The 19338-nt window shown below is 44.2% G+C and overlaps 1 protein-coding gene across 1 annotated transcript in view; it reads right to left on the reverse strand.

Annotated features, from left to right (window-relative positions):
• CDC20B (cell division cycle 20B) overlaps positions 1-18025 on the reverse strand; it is a 40929-nt gene extending 22904 nt beyond the window's left edge. Inside the window, exons 1-3 of the mRNA XM_062211932.1 lie at positions 17821-18025; positions 14584-14714; positions 11083-11176 (exon numbers count right to left, since the gene is read on the reverse strand). Of these exons, the coding sequence (XP_062067916.1) occupies positions 11083-11176; positions 14584-14714; positions 17821-18025 (430 nt within the window). The remainder of the gene's footprint in view (positions 1-11082; positions 11177-14583; positions 14715-17820) is intronic.
• Positions 18026-19338: the final 1313 nt, after the last annotated feature.

Below are 19338 nucleotides of genomic sequence, written 5' to 3' on the forward strand. Positions count from 1 at the left end.
AGACAGTGTTTGGGGTTGGCACTATGGTGCAGAGGGATAAAGCCCTGGCCTGAAGTGCCAGCATCCCATATGGGCATCGGTTCATGTCCCAGCTGCTCCACTTCCAATCCTGCTCTCTGCTATGGCCTGGGAAAGCAGTAGAAAATGGTCCAAGTCCTTGGGCCCCTGCACCCACGTGGGAGACCCAGAAGAAGCTCCTGGCTCCTGGCTTCAGATCAGCTCAGCTCCGTCGTGAATCAGCTCAGCTCTGGTCATTGCAGCCATCTGAGGAGTGAACCAGTGGATGGAAGACCTCTCTCTCTCTCTCTCTCTCTCTCTGTGCCTCTATCTGTAACTCTTTCAAATAAATAAAAATAAATCTTTAAAAATAAAAAGACAATGTAATAGTTGTTAAAGAACAAACAAAGATCAAGGGAACAGAAGAGAGAATCTAAAAATAGACCAATATAAAAATAGTCAACTGAGCTTTAGCAAACAAGCAAAAGCAATACATTGGGGAAACAACAGTCTTTTCAACAAATTATGCTAGAACAACTGGATATCCACGAGCAAAAAAAAAAAAGAACCCACAGATCTCACACCCGTCACAAAAATTAACTCACAACAGACCATAGATCTAAACTCCCAGGGATGGGGAATGGCTGGCCCATGGGCCATATGAGGCCTGAGAAATAATTTGGTCTGGCCCTGCCAAGGCAACCACAGGTGGGACTCAAAACTCAATAAATAGGAGAGGCGGCAAGATGGCGGAATAGGCAGGAAGCACACTTAGTCCGGGGGGAGAGAAAGTTCAATATAAGTGGAGATACTGCAGGGTCAAGGAAGAGTAGCGGATGAAACAGCAGAGGAAACTCTTCCGGAACTAGTGATTCACAGTGGACCTGCGTGGAGAGCGTGGGAGCCCAAGTTCGGGACACCAGCGGCAGACTCAACGCACCAGCGCTGGAACGTGAGGTGAGCCGAACCTCCATAGCCCGAGATACCAGCGGGCAAGCGGAAAGAGGAGGCTAGAGGGAACGAGGCTTGAAACTCCGTGGGGAAGGGTTCACCAGGCTAACTAGAAGAGAGAGAAAAAAAAATAAAAAAAGTGACTGATACGGACACGAGTTTCTCTCTCTCCGCTCACCTCTCAAAGGCGAGCAAGACAGAGCAGGCGCCATTTTGGACATACGTCATAAGCAGGGCGACCTCAGGTCTGCACCAGCCCTGAGCCTAGCAGAAAAACCTGACTCTGGGGGGAGGGGTGAAATAACAGGAGATTAGCATCTAACTTGGCAACCCAGTGGGAGACTGCAGGAGAATTGGAGCCCACACTGAGGGCAAAAGAGATTCCCTGTGTGGCCCTCGGGAAAGAGCTTCCGATCTCTGGCTCCTGTGGGTATATCATTTGCCTGCTAACTACCTCCAATTACGTTCAGCTGTGCGGAATTACTTCCCTTTTAAATCAAGAAAAGAAAGAGAGATTTACCACACCTAACCTGGGAGTGTCATCCTTGACACACCCTCAACCCTGAGGAACCAAACACAGCTCTCAGTCCACACTCATCTCAAGCCTCTAAGGCTCCACTGAAAGCAGACAGTCCACTTAATATAGAGCCATAGTGTAACAAGAAAAAACACCACAGTGAAGAAACCAAATATCTCCAACATGCCAAACAACAAACGCAAAAACCAAGCTAACAAGAACAAGGAAGAAACTATGACGCCCCCAAATGAAAAAGACACCCCAATTCAAGATTATGAAGATGATGAGATCCAAGAAATGCAAGAAGCGGATCTCAAAAAATTGATAAGAACATTAAGAAGTTCTCAAAAACAAATTCTTGAACTACAGAAATCCTTCATGGACAAGATAGAAAATCTCTCTCTTGAAAGTGAAATATTAAGGAGGAATCAAAATGAAATGAAACAACTACTGGAACAAGAAACTCTGATAGTGACTAGAAATCATAATGAAATGAAGTGTTCAATAGATCAAATGACAAACACATTAGAGAGCCTTAAAAACAGAATGGGCGAAGCAGAAGAGAGAATATCAGACTTAGAAGACAGAGAACAGGAAAGGAAACAGGCAAACCAAAGAAAAGAAGAAGAAATTAGAAATCTAAAAAATATTGTCGGGAATCTACAGGATACTATTAAAAAACCCAACATTCGGGTTCAAGGAGTTCCTGAAGGCATGGAGAAGGAGAAAGGATTAGAAGGCATTTTCAGTGAGATACTAGCAGAAAATTTCCCAGGTTTGGAGAAGGACAGAGGCATCTTAGTACAGGAAGCTTATAGAACCCCTAATAAACATGACCAAAAGAGATCCTCACCACGACATGTTGTAATCAAACTCAACACAGTGAAACATAAAGAAAAGATCCTAAAAGGTGCAAGAGAGAAACGTCAGATCACTCTTAGAGGATCTCCAATTAGACTCACAGCAGACTTCTCATCAGAAACCCTACAAGCTAGAAGGGAATGGCGAGACATAGCCCAGGTACTAAGAGAGAAAAACTGCCAGCCCAGAATACTATATCCTGCAAAGCTCTCATTTGTGAATGAAGGTGAAATTAAAACTTTTCATAGCAAACAGAAACTGAAAGAATTTGTTGCCACTCATCCTGCCCTGCAAAAGATGCTTAAAGATGTGTTACACACAGAAACACAGAAACATGGTCACCAATATGAAAGAAGGTAAAGGAAGGAAACCTCACAGCAAAAGATCACAGGAAGCTCAATTTCTCTTTGACATAGAATTAAACTCTGATGCTCTGTTAAAGCAATGTGTTAAAGTAATCTATTATGTTCTCTTGATCTCTGTTAAATTCTAATTGTTCAAAAACAGCTGAATTTTTATTAAGAGCTATGGGTTATTTAAATACGTGCTTTTTTCAAAAATTTGAATAATCACCTTGTAACAATGATCAAATTTGGTCTATGTTATGTCATGATTTTAAGAAATCTTATTTCAACCAGATATTTTGGATTTTGAGCCTTCTTGGCATTCTTGACAGGCATTCAAAAAATCAAAGTTTCAAACAATCTGGTCTCTAAAATTTCCAGTAAATCCTGGACTTTGGTTTTTCCAGTTTGGGCCCAACTGAAAAAATCGAAGGACCTATGTCTCTCATCTTATAGAGACACCAACTAATCAGTCTATTTGGAGTATATTAGAAGTACTGTCAAGATGTGATGTGGTACCAGACTTTAAGTTTCTATAATGGAAAATGCTATTAATACAAATGTTTGAGAATTAAAAAGTCTAATGATCTTGTGGTACTAGACATGATAGTTATCTTAATGAGAAAGCCCCAGAGGCTTAAAGGGTTAAATACTTGTAAAATCCTACAGGTGCTTTCAAAAATACTGTGAAGTAAGCAAGTGCCTCTTGTTGGTTGATGAGTTTATAATTTTAAACATGGCGACTTAAAGTCTTTTGTCATCCACAGTTATATATGATCTGCTGCTCATAAAACTAAAGCGTTGTTGGTTCTGTGTTTAGCTGTCCTCCTATAGGTTCCTATGGACTTTTTCCAGCCACTTTTATTGTATTCAGTACTTTGGGATGGCTCTATAAACAGATGAAGCCAATAATGTATTAACAGTACCAACTGAGAGAAAGTATGGTTAACTGAGGTTACTAAAAAGAAAAAGCAATTCAAATCAATTGGCAATCTACAAAAAGAGTTAAAGATTTTAAAAGCTATTATTAAAATTGCTATATTGGTCTATTATGCTATATTATATGTGTGTACATATTGTATGTCCACATGGGGAAATTTTATTAAGAGTTTTATTTTAAATGGCTTATAGATAAGATTGTCCATAAATTTAAGCTGCTAAAATCAATCAAAGATACATTTTAATTTGTATTTGTATCATATGTTTTAGACTTGTTGGTAGAAAGAAACTAAAAACATTTTAGATGGTTGTGCTTAAGTTTACTGGCTAAACAAACTACACCATGTTAGATATTTAAGAGGTGTTTTCAAATACATGATTCTTAAAATTTATAGAAGGCATTGGACCTTCTGATAAATGTTTTCTTAAGTTGTTATCTAATGGTTGAAACGGTTTGCTAAGTATTCATGTGATATTGCTATTGTCAGCAAGCGATCTAGGACTTGCTCCCTCATTTCTCTATTCTAAGCCCAACTTGTTCTTTCATTTCTCTATTCTCTTCAAGGTAGGAAACTAATTCTATTATGAAGGAATCTGTAGGATGCACAATTTAATCTTTAGACCTTATAAAAGAGATGGCTAACATTTTTCTGCAATAGCATAGCCAAAATAAGAACTCAAATAATAATCTCATAGCTAGATTCACTTCGCCATCAGCGAAGTATACAGTAAGTAGAAAAAACCTCCCTTTCAGACCAAAGGGAAAGAAAGTTTTAAAGTGAGAATATAATTTTCCTCATGGGCATTGTCTACCTTAGAAAAACTACTACAGAACATGCCTGTGACTATAGACTTGTAGTTCAGGCCACCGAAGATTAGAGATGGGAAACAGGCACTCCCTTGACTTGCATCCTCTGGTCTGCTTTAACACAAACCAGGAGGAAAGGAAAGCTCGGCATCAGAAGCAATGGGTGGCAGGCCTATTAATGGCTGATCTGTACAGTGATCTGCCCTCAAGGAGACCCAACAGGCCAGTCCACTGCAGTGGCTTTCAATGTGGTAAGCCTGGGCTTCAGCAGAAGTCAGCTTGTGAAGAGCCCTGGCAGCTCTGCCAAGAGTTGGATCACTGGAAATGGACCTGCCCTGGAGTCGAAGGATGCCCAGGTCAGAGCCACAGATCTTATTGGCTCTAAGCTGAAAAGCCCTTCACTCAGCCCAGCTTCCAAAGTGACCACTGCAGCTGAGGGGATGGTCAAGTAGGGTCAGCAACATTGCAGGCAGAACTGTAAATTTCTTGTTAGAGATGCCACCTGCCTTTACCTGGCCAGCTCTCCCCCCAGGCCAGCCAAGTAATGAAAGTCAACAGAGTGCCTTCCCCTAGGAGGTTCACACCTCCCTTAGGATATACCCCATGTGAAGAGATAGATAGGTCTGGGCCTCTGAACTTACAAGGCCTAAAGCCCACCAGATTATTATCAAGCCGCTTCTGTCAGGTTCTATTTGCCTCTCAATCAGAAAACTTAATTGTAGCTTAGACAGCACCTTTCTTAGCTCCTCTAATAATGACTCTGTCCTTTGTTCTAGGCCCTGTCTAGTGCACTTGGGCCTCATTCCTTTGTAATCATAACCTCTACTCTACCACCAATGGCTCTACTCCCAACATGTGTGTACTGATGGTCCTCTTCCCCACTTAATGCTGTATAATTGTTCAAACCTGGTAAATGCCACTCTTAGGATCATTGGTTACTATCCTCACTCTGTCTTTTATGACGTTGTCTAAATATGATCAGAGTCGGGGAACTTGGAAGGCTTCCATAGCCTTGGCAACTCATGACGACAGCCTAAGATGGTTATTGGCGCCATAAACTAGAGTGTCAATTTGTTGGGTCAACAACAGGAGCCACTGTGCACTTGCTCCTCATGTGGGATCTCTGTCCTTAATGTGCTGTACATTTTGATTTAATGCTATAACTAGTACTCAAACAGTATGTTTCACTTTGTGTTTCTATGTGGGTGCAAACTGTTGAAATCTTTATACTAAATTGATCTTCTGTATATAAAGAGAATTGAAAATGAATCTTGATGCAAATGGAAGGGGAGAGGGAGCGGGAGGGGGGAGGGTTGCGGGTGGGAGGGAAGTTATGGGGGGGGGGGGAAGCCATTGTAATCCATAAGCTGTACACTGGAAATTTATATTCATTAAATAAAAGTTAAAAAAAAAAACTCAATAAATATATAGCAGGCTAATTTTTAAGTTGATAATTTTGTATTGTCATTGAGTGATGTTATAAATATCCAATGACCCCTGGGGGAAAAAAAAGGTTCCCCATCCCTGAAGAGAAAACATAAAATTATAAAACTCCTAGAAAGTAACATAGAAGGAAATTTAGACCATCTTGGCTTGGCTGTGGCATTATAGATACAACACTAAAGCTATAGTCCATGAAAGAATGGATAAGCTGGACTTAATTAAAATTAAAAACTTCCACTCTGGGGGCCAGAGCTGTGGCGTAGTGGGTAAAGCCTCCGCCTGTAGCACCAGCATCCCATATGGGTACCGGTTCAAGTCCTGGCTGCTCCTCTTCTGATCCAGCTCTCTACTATGGCCTGGGAAAGTGGCAGAAGCTGGCCCAAGCACTTGGGCCCCTACACTCACCTTGGAGACCCAGAAGAAGCTCCTGGCTCCTGACTTGGGATCAGCGCAGCTGCATTTGAAGAGTGCAGCCATTTGAAGAGTGAACTCTCTCTCTGTAACTCTGCCTCTCAAATAAACAAATAAAATCTTAAAAAAAAAAAAAACTGAGCTATCACATTCAAAAACCAGCAAAAAATCTGGATACTTCACCAAAGAAAATGGCAGGTACATACATCATTAGGAAATGGCCAGTGAAAACTAGTTATCACTACACACCTATGAGATTGGGAAAAACCAAAACACTAACAACTCCAGATACTGACAAAAATATGGAGCAACAGGAACCTTCATTCTCTGCTGATGGGGATGCAAAATAGTACAACTACTTTGGACGATAGTTTGGCATTTTCTTCTAAAACTAAACATACTATTACTGTGCAATCGAGCAATTCAAATCTTTGGTATTTAACCAAATGAGAAAAAAATCTCACGTCTACACAAACACCTACACACAGATATTTATATCAGCTTTATTTGTAATTGCCAAAACTTGGAAACAATCAAGAGATCCTTCAGTAGGTGAACGGATAAATAAAGGATGGTACCTCCCAAGAAATGCTATTCGACAGTTAAGAAAAATGAACTGGCCGGCGCTGGGGCTCACTAGGTTAATCCTCCACCTGCGGCGCCGGCACCCCAGGTTCTAGTCCTGGTCAGAGCACAGGATTCTGTCCCAGTCGCTCCTCTACCAGTCCAGCTCCCTGCTGTGGCCCGGGAGTGCAGTGGAGGATGGCCCAAGTACTCGGGCCCTGCACCCGCATGGGAGACCAGGAGAAGCACCTGGCTCCTGGCTTCAGATCAGAGCGGTGCGCCGGCCGCAGCAGCCATTGGAAGGTGAACCAACAGCAAAGGAAGACCTTTCTCTCTGTCTCTCTGTCTCTCTTTCTCTCTCACTGTCCACTCTGCCTGTCAAAAAAAAAAAAAAAAAAGAAAGAAAGAAAAGAAAAAGAAAAATGAACTATCAAGCCAGGGAAAGACACAGAAGAACCTTAATTTCATATTACTAAGTTAAAGAAGTTAATCTGAGAAGCATATGTATGGTATGACTCCAACTATATGACATTCTGGAAAAGAAAAAACTATGGAGACAGTAAAAAGTTTGTCGGGGGTGGGGAGTATGAAGAGGCAGAGTACAAAAGACTTTTAGGGCAGTGAAACTATGATATTGCAACAGTCGGTACCTGTCATAACCCAGAGAATATACAACACCAAAAATAATCCTTAGTATAAACTACGAACTTTGGGTGATATTGATGTGTCAGTGTGAGTGTACCAATTATAACAGAGGTACCACTCTGACGCTGGATGTTGGTAGTAAAGAAGGCTGTGCGTGTGCAGAAGACATATGGTCACAGTACAATCTGCTCAGTTATGCTGTGAACCTAAAGCTACTCTAAAAAATTGTGTGTGGGTCCAGCACTGTAGCATAGCGGGTAAAGCTGCCGCCTACAATGTCACATTAATGCACCTGGGACAGCAGTGGAGGATGGCCCAAGTGCTTGGGCCCTTCAGTCTGTTAGACTCTTTGGGAAAAAAAAAAAAGTGTGTGTGTATAAGCGTGTGATATATACATACTATATATAATTGCCTATGACATCAGAAAAACATAAGCATATTTTTTCTAGCTTCATAGGATATACATTGTTTATTCTAAATCAAATATTCAGTGCCTTACTGATCGTACCAAAAGAAGATGTGAGGGTTAAGGGAAGATGTGTTTTGCTCTTAGTAAAACATCATTCAAGGCAAGGAAGATGTTTACTCTCTCATCCTAACTGTACATTACCCAAAGGACATTTATGAAGACTGAAGCTGTTTGTGCCCATTTTATGCATCTAACTCTGTTTTTTGTGCCCTTCTTAACTGCTGGGAAATTAAGGTTTAAAGAGTGAACATGTATAAAGTCCTATAAAGTAAAAAAGCATATCTATTTACTATCTGTATAATTGTTACAAAGAAAATTTCTGAAAGCATTTTTAATGAAAAATTAAGAGGGGCATAAAAACAGGGGTATACTTCAGCACCGAGGACTTCTCTCTTTATATTCATACTTACTTTTTTTTTTTAAAGATTCATTTATTTATTTGAAAGTCAGAGTTACACAGAGAGAGGAGAAGCAGAGAGAGAGAGGTCTTCCATCCGCTGGTTCACTCCCCAGATGGCCACAATGACTGGAGCTGCGCAGATCTGAAGCCAGGAGCCAGGAGCCTCCTCCAGGTATCCCACGCGAGTGCAGGGGCCCAAGGACTTAGGCCATCTCCTACTGCCTTCCCAGGCCATAGCAGAGAGCTGGATCGTAAGAGGAGCAGCCAGGACTAGAACTGGCGCCCATACGGGATGGCGGTGCTTCAGGCCAGGGCTTTAACCCGCTGCGCCACAGCGCTGGCCCCTCACACTTAAATCTGAGACCATCCCAAAGCACCCCATGATCTGCTTAGCAGCAATTATTCCAGAGGGAACTGTAACAGGCAAGTTTGCTAGACATTTGTAAAACCAACCGCTCCTCTCAACAAGGTTCTCAAACAGCTTCCCCACCAATCCATGACAATAATCTCATGAATAACACAAAGACTTCCAAAATGGGAAGAAAATATAGGAAGGAGAACACGTGGAGCTCAGGGTAAAAAACTGCCACGGGCAATCACCTCCCCACTGCATGAAGCAGAGCTGCCCGAATGAACTCACGACACCGCCATGCAAAATCTCCCACCCACCTGGAGCAAAATATGTATACCTGACAGGCCCAGGAGCTGTCCCCACAGCACCTGGATAAACCCTGTCCCCGTGAGCTGCTAGACAAACCAGCTGATGGACTTCTGTGGATCTGTTTCACACTTTAAGTTCTCTTGAAAGATTCAACAACTGAGCCCTGCATGGAATAGCCCAAGGCACTCTTAGTGAGCCTCTCTCCAACACCCTCCCTTCAAATCTTTCCTCAGGGCTGCCACCAAAGCCACCTATGCAAAGCAGATGTAACAGACTTGAGAATCAAGTCGGAAGAATGCCACATAAGGTTACTCCCTCTCCCTAAAATGAAAGACAACTTGAAACTATGATGAAAAGTTTAATTACAAAGTCTGCCGACAGAGTTGAAATAATTGCCCAGGAGGTAGGGAAAAAACACAGCAAAAAAGATAACAAAATTGGAGAAACAATCCAATATATAATAGTTTTAGAAGAGAAGAAAGATGAAGGAATTACGAAAGGATGGTTCAAGAAAATTTCCAAGAACAATCAGATACAAGTCTCTGAGACTGAACAGGTCCACCAGTGGGCTTTCCATTTGCAATAAGTCAAAAAAAATTTTTGTCAAGCTTTATCGTGACATTTCACATTTTAAAACACTGTGGATAAGGGAATTTTTTTTTTTTGACAGACAGAGTGGACAGTAGAGGGAGACAGAGAGAAAGGTCTTCCTTTTTGCTGTCGGTTCACCCTCCAATGGCCGCTGCGGAAGGCGCACTGCGGCTGGCGCACCGCGCTGAGCGGGACTAGAACCTGGTGTGCCGGCGCCACAAGGCGGAGGATTAGCCTAGTGAGCCGCGGCGCCAGCTCGGATAAGGGAGTTTTATAAAAGCATCCAGAGACTTCTCTCTCTCTCTGTCTCTCTCTCTCTGCGCCTCTGCTTCTGCCTCTGCCTCTCTGTAACTCTGCCTTTCAAATAAATAAATCTTTTTTTTTTTTTTTTTTGACAGGCAGAGTGGATAGTGAGAGAGACAGAGAGAAAGGTCTTCCTCTGCCGTTGGTTCACCCTCCAATGGCCTCCGCAGCGCACCACGCTGATCCGAAGCCAGGAGCCAGGTGCTTCTCCTGGTCTCCCATGGGGTACAGGGCCCAAGGACTTGGGCCATCCTCCACTGCACTCCCAGGCCACAGCAGAGAGCTGGCCTGAAAGAGGGGCAACCAGGACAGAATCTGGTGCCCTGACCGGGACTAGAACCTGGTGTGCCGGCGCCACAAGGCGGAGGATTAGCCTAGTGAGCCGCGGCGCCGGTTATACTAGAAAAGAAGAATAATTAGATCATGCTACTTGACTTAATAATGAATATTAGTTGTATAGTAATATGGTGTAAACATTGACTGCTCATTTTGCTTTTTCTTTTTTTTTAATTTATTTATTTGTTATTTGTTCATTTATTTTGTAGGCAGAGCAATAGAGAAAAAGGGAGACAGAGAGATCTTCTAAACACTAGTTCACTACCCAAAATGGTCCCAACTGCCAAGGCTGCCCCAGGACAGAGCCAGAAATTCAGAACTCCATCTGGGTCTCTGGGTACCATCCTCCACTGCCTTCAGGGAGCTGGACTGAAAGTGGAGCACCAGGACTGGAATCAGAGCTCCGATAAGGGGTGCCAGCATCACAAGCCGCAGAATAACCACTGTGCCGCAGCACCAGCCCCTCATTTTGCCTTCTCAAAGTGTGCTAAACACATGTCAAGAAACTGAATGAGGTAGGAGGAAGACTACCTCCTGATTAACCATGCTGGAAAGTCAGGATACAGTATAGAATTGCAAGAAATAACAGTTTAACAATATTTGGAAAGCAGCAATAAAGCAGCGATAAAACTGAAAGAACTAAGGGTGGTTGGTGCTAGAAAAATGGGATTGGGGGTGGAGTGGTTAAGGCAGAAAATGGTGAGGATTATTCAATTTTTATATTTACATTTATTTAGTCCAATAATCATATAAAATATATTTTTATGATAAGGGAGAGATGACGGAGGGAGGGAGAGATGAGAGTAGGGAAGAAAAATAAACAGGAAAGCTTTGCTCCGTACCTTTCCAAACACATTGGGATTGCTCACAGAGCTGCATGTTCCCAGTAACCCACTGAGCCGCCCTCTGGGTTCCAAAGAGTAGGTTTAGGCATTTCTGAAAACAAACAAATAAAGAGAAGACTACTTTAGAAACAGATATGCACCCCTCATACATGATGCATGACACCGGAGCTACCACTGATCACTCACTGGCATTGTTAGTTAGCACAAAGCCTGTAAAAAATCGAAATGTCACATTTAGAGTACTCTCTGGAATTAAAAGACCTCCTCAAAATGATGAAGTTGAGAGGCTGGTGTTGTGCCACAGCAGGCTAAGTTGCCACCCTGCAACACAAAGCATCCCATATGAGCACCAGTTCGAGTCCCAAATGCTCCACTTCTGATCCAGTTCTCTGCTAATGAGCCTGGGGAAGTAGAAGATGGCCCAAGTGCTTGTGCCTCTGCCACCCATGTGGGAGACCTGGATGGAGTTCCAGGCTCCTGGCTTCCTGGCTATTGGGACCATTTGGAGAATGAACCCACAGATGGAAGAAGGTCTCTGTCTCTCTTTCTCCTTCTTCTCTCTCTATCTATCTAACAAATAAATAAATAAATAAATAAATCTCTTGGGGCCAGCACTGTGGCGTAGTGGGTAAAGCCACTGCCTGCACTGCTGGTGTCCCATATGGTCACTGGTTTGAGTCCTGGCTGCTTCGCTTCCAATCCAGCTCCCTACTAATGTGCCTGGGAAAGCAGTAGAAGATAATCCAAGTGCTTGGGCCCCTGCATCTACTTGGGAGACCCGGAAGAAGCTCCAGGCTCCTGGCTTCAGATCAGCTCAGCTCTGGCCATTATGGCCATTTAGGGAGTGGACCAGAGGATGAAAGACCTCTCTCTCTCTCTCTCTCTCTCTCTCTCTCTCTCTGGCTCCACCTTTCTGAAACTCTGCCTTTCAAATAAATAAACAAATAAATCTCTACAACAAAATCATGAAGTTAACATGAGTGGACCACTTTTTGCAAGAAAGATTTAATCAACATTGTCCCTCAGCACATGCTCTGAGATGTTCTGAGGTTTTCTCTGTGCCCTGTTTTTGTCATTGGGAATATGTAAGGGATTGAAGTTAATCATCTTAAAAGTCCTTTTCCATAACACTTTCATCCATTAGAAATGCGTGCACCAGAGCTGTTGTTTGGCATAACAGCTAAGCCACTGGTCTCCCATATTGGAGTGCCTGGTTTCAATACCTGACTGGCTCCCTAACTCCAGCTTCCTGCTACCACATACCCTGGGAGACAGCAGGTGATATTTCATTTATTTTTTATTTATTTATTTGTTTATTTATTTTTTATTAAACTTTTATTTAATGAATATAAATTTCCAAAGTACAGCTCATGGGTTACAATGGCTTCCCCCTCCTAAAACTTCCCTCCCACCCACAACCCTCCCCTTTCCCGCTCCCTCTCCCCTTCCAATCACATCATGATTCATTTTCAATTCTCTTTATATACAAAAGATCAGTTTAGTATAAATTAGGTAACGATTTCAACAGTTTGCCCCCATATAGCAACACAAAGTGAAAAAAAAATACTGTTGGAGTACTAGTTATAGCATTAAATAAGAGTGTACAGCATATTAAAGGCAGAGATCCTACATAATATTTTTTTAAAAATTAATTAATTTTCTATGCCATTTCCAATTTAACACCAGGTTTTTTTTTTTCATTTCCAATTATCTTTATATACAGAAGATCGATTCAGTATATAATTAGTAAAGATCTCATCAGTTTGTACCCACGCAGAAACACAAAGTGTAAAAATACTGTTTCAGTACTAGTTATAGCATCACTGCACATTAGACAACACATTAAGGACAGATCCCACATGGGATGTAAGTACACAGTGACTCCTGTTGCTGACTTAACAATTTGACACTCCTGTTTATTTATTTTTGACAGGCAGAGTGGACAGTGAGAGAGAGACAGGTCTTCCTTTGCCGTTGGTTCACCCTCCAATGGCCGCCACAGCCGGCGCGCTGCAGCCGGCGCGCTGCAGCCGGCGCACCGTGCTGATCCGATGGCAGGAGCCAGGTGCTTCTCCTGGTCTCCCATGCGGGTGCAGGCCCAAGCACTTGGGCCATCCTCCACTGCACTCCCTGGCCACAGCAGAGAGCTGGCCTGGAAGAGGAGCAACCGGGACAGAATCCAGTGCCCCGACCGGGACTAGAACCCGCTGTGCTGGCGCCGTAAGGCGGAGGATTAGCCTGTTGAGCCACCGCGCCGGCCCAGGTGATATTTCAAGTCATTGAGTTCCCGATACCCACATGGAAGACCTGGATTGAGTTCCTGGCTTTCAGCTTCAATTTCCCAGTCATTTGGGGATGAACCAGTGGAGAGGAGTTTCTCTCCCTCTCTCTCTCTGCCTCTCAAATACATATTTTTTTAAATAAATGGGTACATCAAGTCACAAGGACATTAAGCAAGTTGCCTACATTTCCATGAGGACAAAAGTCTGAGTGCTATGTCTTTGGGTCTGTATGTAAAGAGCACCTCTGGCATTCTGACATCCAACTCCAATCAAAGAGAGCTGGGAAAATGAGTTATAATTGGAAAGAAAAATATTTATTGGGATTTTCTAAGAATACAGTAAGGGTAGGTAAAGCAAAAAAGATTCTCTCTTTTTTTTCCTTTTCAATTATATATTTAATATTATGTGCATGACAATCATTTGATCACCATGGTTCAGACAGAAGTCCCTCTGAAAGGCATCATTTTGATCATTCGGTTTTCCTCCTCATGGTATTCTTTCTCCGTGTTACATGATAGGCACTGCCAATCAATGAGTTGTGGGCTTTTTTAGTATTCAAGATAAAGGGATGAACTGTAGAGCAGGGTTTCTCAATCTCAGCACTACTGGCAGGTGCAGCCGAGACGTCACTGCTGCGGGTCTGCTCTGTGCAGTGCGGGATGTTTAGCAGCAGCTCCAGCTGCCACCCCAGCTGCCCCTACCCCGACTCACGTATGCTGTGACCATCCAAAATGGCTCCTGACATTGCCAGTGCCCCTGGGGTGCAGTACTACTCTCTCATTGATATAAAATAACATTCATATATATATACATATATATAAATCTTTCAAAAATTGAAATTTAATTTAAAAAAGAATTGAATTTATCCTGAGAGAGCCCAAAGGTCAGTCTAAGCCCACCAAATAGCTGGAAAAGACCATAGATAGAGATCTTAGACCAACAGGAAGCACACCTCAGTAAATATAGCTTTATCATATTTTGAATACGTCACCTCTCTGCTGGTCATTCTCACATCCACTTTGGGGACTGCCCTCGTGGGATTCTTGGGACACTGTTGCTTTGACAGTGCCTCCATGCTTGCCCTTCACTCATTCGCGGTGTCTCTCGGGGATGCACGGTTTCTTAGGGACTGGCAGGAGCATCGAAGCCACTCTTCCTCCCAGCTGGGTCTCAGTGTCTCAGCATGGAGGACCCTCGGTTTTCTCTCTGCACCTACCTGGCCTTTGGAGGCAATGCTTTCCTTCCAGCCTCTGTCCGGTGCACCAGGTGTCTCGCCAAAGTGCAAAGCAGAGTTCTGTGTTTCAGAACCTTCTTGGATGGGAGTCTTCAATGGATCGTTAAAGGATCCTGTAAAACAGACACCTGATCTTTAAAACAACATACTCACTTTGACTGCAGGTCAGACCTTAGTGTCTTTCACAGTAGAACAGAATACGAAGACCCAGATCCTTGTCTCTCCAAAATCCGTGTGTGGGGAAGGGAGGGAGGTGGAGGCCAGGCCTTATCCCGAGTGCTGGGTTCCTAAGTGAACACTCAAGGAGAAACTGCCTCGGGGGCTGTAGAGCAGAGAGGAACACTGAGACTCAAAACCTGACCCCAGCTGCGGCAGGTGCAGTGAAGTTCTCCCTCTGCATGGGAAGAACAGAAGTGCCTGTGTGAAGAACAGAGTTCAGTGGTTTCAAGTGATGGGGCAAAGAGTGCCTTGTTTGCCCAAGCCACCATCACCCTGCCTGGAAGCCACTACAGAATGCTTGCTTTGCCAGTCATTGACATTTACTACGTGATCATGAACAAATCACATCACCTCTTCCCTTCCTACTGCAGAAAGATGTTGTTCAAGTCGTCTGAGACAACAACAATGAAATAGTTTCCAAGTTAAAAGAACAGGAGAGTCCATGTCCTGTGCATTAATATGGTTCATAATAATATGAAAGCCCTGTACCAGACTTCTAACTGTGCTGAAAACCTGTCAAGTCACCCCCTCCAGAACTAATTATGTGTTGTATTACTTGTTCAGCTGAGGGGCCAAGGGACCACTGGGAAATCTTGGCCTTTCGCCATGTGACAGTCCTTTCTTCATTTGGACAACCACGGACTTGATAAACCACCATTGAAGTTGTGAGAGCCTGGCACGTCAGGTCCTGAGAGAGCTCCAAAACCCAAGAGCTATACATTATGTGAAGGAGGGAGGAGGGATGAACGCATTTAATGTTCCTGCAAGTTTTAGATCTTGCTCTTTGTGCTAAGAAATTATGCATGCTTGCTTTATTATGCTGTTTGTAGAAGAATGCAGGGGAGAAGGGGCCAGCCCTCAGAACCTCCAATGAGAAATAAAAAGCTGCAATTGGTGGCTGCTACTCCTGAGAGTCATCCCGGCTATAAACAAAAAGGTCAAGTCCAGCAGTAGAGGGAAGCCAGAATCTCTCGGGGTTTGCCCACAGAGCATGATTGTAAATGAAGCTCTCTGTATGTGTACTATAGAAGACGGGAAGGTGTTTAGCAGCCCCGTCCCTGAAAAAGAGAAAAGAAATCCCACCAGCAAAACCCTGGATCTGATAAATGCCCACTATTAACTAAAAAATAAAAATAAAAAGGCTTCCTTGTGAAACCCTTTTGACTACTAATCTGTCTTGGAATTCTGAATTTTTCATGCAATGCTATATCCTTTTTCAAAAACCAAAAATTAATTTAGGGCTTAGGAAAAACAGTGAGTCCCTAATTTTGGCCAGAAATTCATCTGAAATCATCAGCATAAAAACTGACCTCAGTTACAATGGCACAGCAAAGATTTCCTGCAGGAGATAGCTGTAACAACGATCTGCCTTGCAATCCCGCGCCGCCTGCTGCTTTCCCAATGACTACTTGTCGTTGCATGGGAATCGTGTTGGTTTGAAAAGACCTGGGCCGCTTTCAGTCTGTGGCACTGCAGTGTCTCCTTGCATCTGATGTCATGGAGAGGAGCTGGCACGGCAGGCAACATGTATCTTAACTAAGTAACAGGCTGTCTGTCAGAGCCACGTTGCCTGGCATTGTAGAAAGGATCGGTGGGAATTACATCCTCAGATGACAAGTGGCAAGTTTTGCTTCTGAGAACTAGGAATACAAACGGCTGTGCTCCAATGGGAATTCCAGGCTTCAGCAGAAGAGCTTGTGTCCCAGAGCTCAGGGTGATCCTGGAAGCTTCCACTGCAGGAGGACTTTGGGGCTCATTCCCCACCCCAGCCACAGGGCAGGTTTCAGACTCTCATTCTTGTCTTCACCTCCTTTTTCTTCTCTCTCCCTCCCCTCTTGTTCTCTCTCCCTCTCTTTCTCTCCCCTTCCAGCCATCTCTCCACTCCTCCATCTTTGTTCCTTCCTTCTTCTTTCCCTTCCTCTCATACTCTCCCACTTTCATCTTTTTCTCTCCTAGTCCACACCTGATTATCACATTACCAAAACATTTTTGCTGCCTTCCATAGACCAAGAACCTTATCAGAGTCATAAAAATTCTATACTTTGCAAAATAAAAGCATTCATATACATATGTGCATATACATATACTTACATATATGCATACATAATCTTTACAAAAAGCAATCATCTAGCATTGCAAGTCTCGGAAACGTATTTAAAGCACAATACATGTTACAACCAAATCTGGCCAGGTAGTTAAGTTACTGATTGGGTTGCCTGCATCCCACACTGGAGTGTCTGGTTCAAGTCCCAGCTCCTTCACTTCCAATCCAGCTTCCTGCCAATGCACATCTTGGGAGACAGCAGGCACTTGGGTCCCTGTTATTCACATGGGATATCTGGATTGAATTCTGGGTTCTTGGCTTGGCCGGGCCCTGGCTATTGTGGGCTTTGGGGTAGTCAAACAGCCAATGGAAGAAGGATCTCCTCCTCACACCCACCCCTATCGTGTGTGTGTGTGTGTGTGTGTGACTTCCAAATCTGATCTGAGGATGGCTCCACACTTTCGAATCCCTATACAACAAACTGCAGCGAACTTGGTACCCAAGCTAAAGGAAAGCCTTCTTAACTTTTGTAACCAATAGCTGAGGCTCAGCCAGTCGTGGCCAAGCTTCCAGCAGTCACAAGCACCCAAGTGATCCGACCACGTCCGCACCGCGGCGCTGTCACTAGTCAGGCTGCCTTGCTCCGGAAAGGCGGCCTGCAGCACCACGCGGCCGAGCGGTTCTGAGCGCCGCCCAACTCGCCAAGTGTTTTTTGCGCAGCTGAACTGTTCAATTCAATGTGTCTAAACATCTTTCTCTTAACACATGCTCCCTGTCGGTTTTGCTTCATTCCCCGCACCCAGCCACCCAGCCACCGTGGAAATTTCCCATTCCAGGAAGACACAGAGTTGGCTAACTGGGACACTAGACGATTCTACAGAACACGGACTCTCTCAGGAGTATAATAACCGTTTCTAACATTTCAAAAGTGGGCTGTGGCGCTTCTGCCCCCTCACCCGGAGTCAAGGTGTCGTTCCCCGGCGATTCTGAGAGGCCGGTGGCTGACCGCGCTTCCGGGAGGCGACAGGCGGACAACTCCCCGGTGTGACTTTGCTGCCATCTCGTGGTCACTGGGCTACTGGCAACAGGCAGCCCCGCTGACAGCCTCTTCGCGAAGTTGCTCTTAAAGTCAGCGTACGGGGTGCAAACCGAATCCGGCATCTGTCCAACAAGAACACCTGGCATTTAGAGTGGTCTCCATGGTGCAAAAACAAAAACAAAAAAATTCCTTAAAAGAGAATTACAGGACCGGCGCTGTAGCGTCGCGGGTAAAACCTCCGCCCAGGCGCCAGTTCGTGTACCGGCTCCTCCTCTTCCGATCCAGCTCTCTGCTAACGGCCTGGGAAAAGCAGGTTCATATGTTTGAGAGACCCGGAAGAAGCTCCTGGCTTCTGGGAGCCAGAAGCCTGGGGGACCCGAAAGCGTGGGAGTGAGAGACCCAGAAGAAATGGCTCCTGGCTTCGGATCAGCCCAGCTCTGGCCGCTGCAGCCATTTGGGGAGTGAACCAACAGATGATTTCTCTCTCTCTCTCTCTCTCTCTCTCTCTCTCTCTCTCTCTCCCTCTCTATATCTCTCTCTCTCTCTCTCTCTCTCTCTCTCTCTCTCCCTCTCTCTGTCTGTAGCTCTACCTCTCAAATAGATGAATAAAATCGGGGCTGGTCACTGCCTGCCGTGCCAGCATCCCATATGGACACCAGTTGGAGTCCCGGCTGCTCCACTTCTGATCCAGCTCTCTGCTATGGCCTGAGAAAGCAGTAGAAGATAGCCCAAGTCCTTGGGCCCCTCCACCCATGTGGGAGACCTGGAAGAAGCTCCTGGCTCCTGGCTTTGGATTGGCGCAGCTCCCGCCATTCCAGCCATCTGGGGAGTGAACCAGCAGATGGAAGACCTCTCTCTCGCTCTGCCTCTGCCTTCAAATAAATAAATAATTTTTTTTTAAAAAAATGAATAAAATCTTTAAAAGAGAGGGAGAGAGAATTACAAATGATTCATCTAGTACAACACATAAGCAATGCGAGGTTTTAATTTGTGTGACCTGAAGGGTTATGATATATGTATATTTTCCCAGGTCACCAAAATTAAAACACATAAAACAGGGTGGGTGTGTGCGGCAGCAGTTAAGTCACGGTTTAGGATACCCACATACCATGTAGGATGCCTGGTTTGAGTCCCAGCTACTCCGTTTCTGATCCAGGTGCTTCTGATGCACCCTGGGAGGCAGCAAGCGATGGCCAAGTACTCACATCTCTGCCACTCAGGTGAGAGATTGAGATTGAGTATGGGTCCCTGCCTTTGGCCTGACCCAGCTTAGCTATTGTGAGCCAGCAGATAAAAGATCTTCCCCCACCTCGCTGTCTCTCCCTCTCTGTCACTCTGCCTTTCAAATATAATGAAAATAAACAAATAATCTTAAAAATACATATATGGGGCCTGTGCTGTGGTGTAGTGGGTAAAGCCACCACTTGCAGTGCCA

Source organism: Lepus europaeus, chromosome 15 (genome assembly GCF_033115175.1).
Source record: "Lepus europaeus isolate LE1 chromosome 15, mLepTim1.pri, whole genome shotgun sequence".
In the NCBI taxonomy this organism is placed as follows: domain Eukaryota; kingdom Metazoa; phylum Chordata; class Mammalia; order Lagomorpha; family Leporidae; genus Lepus; species Lepus europaeus.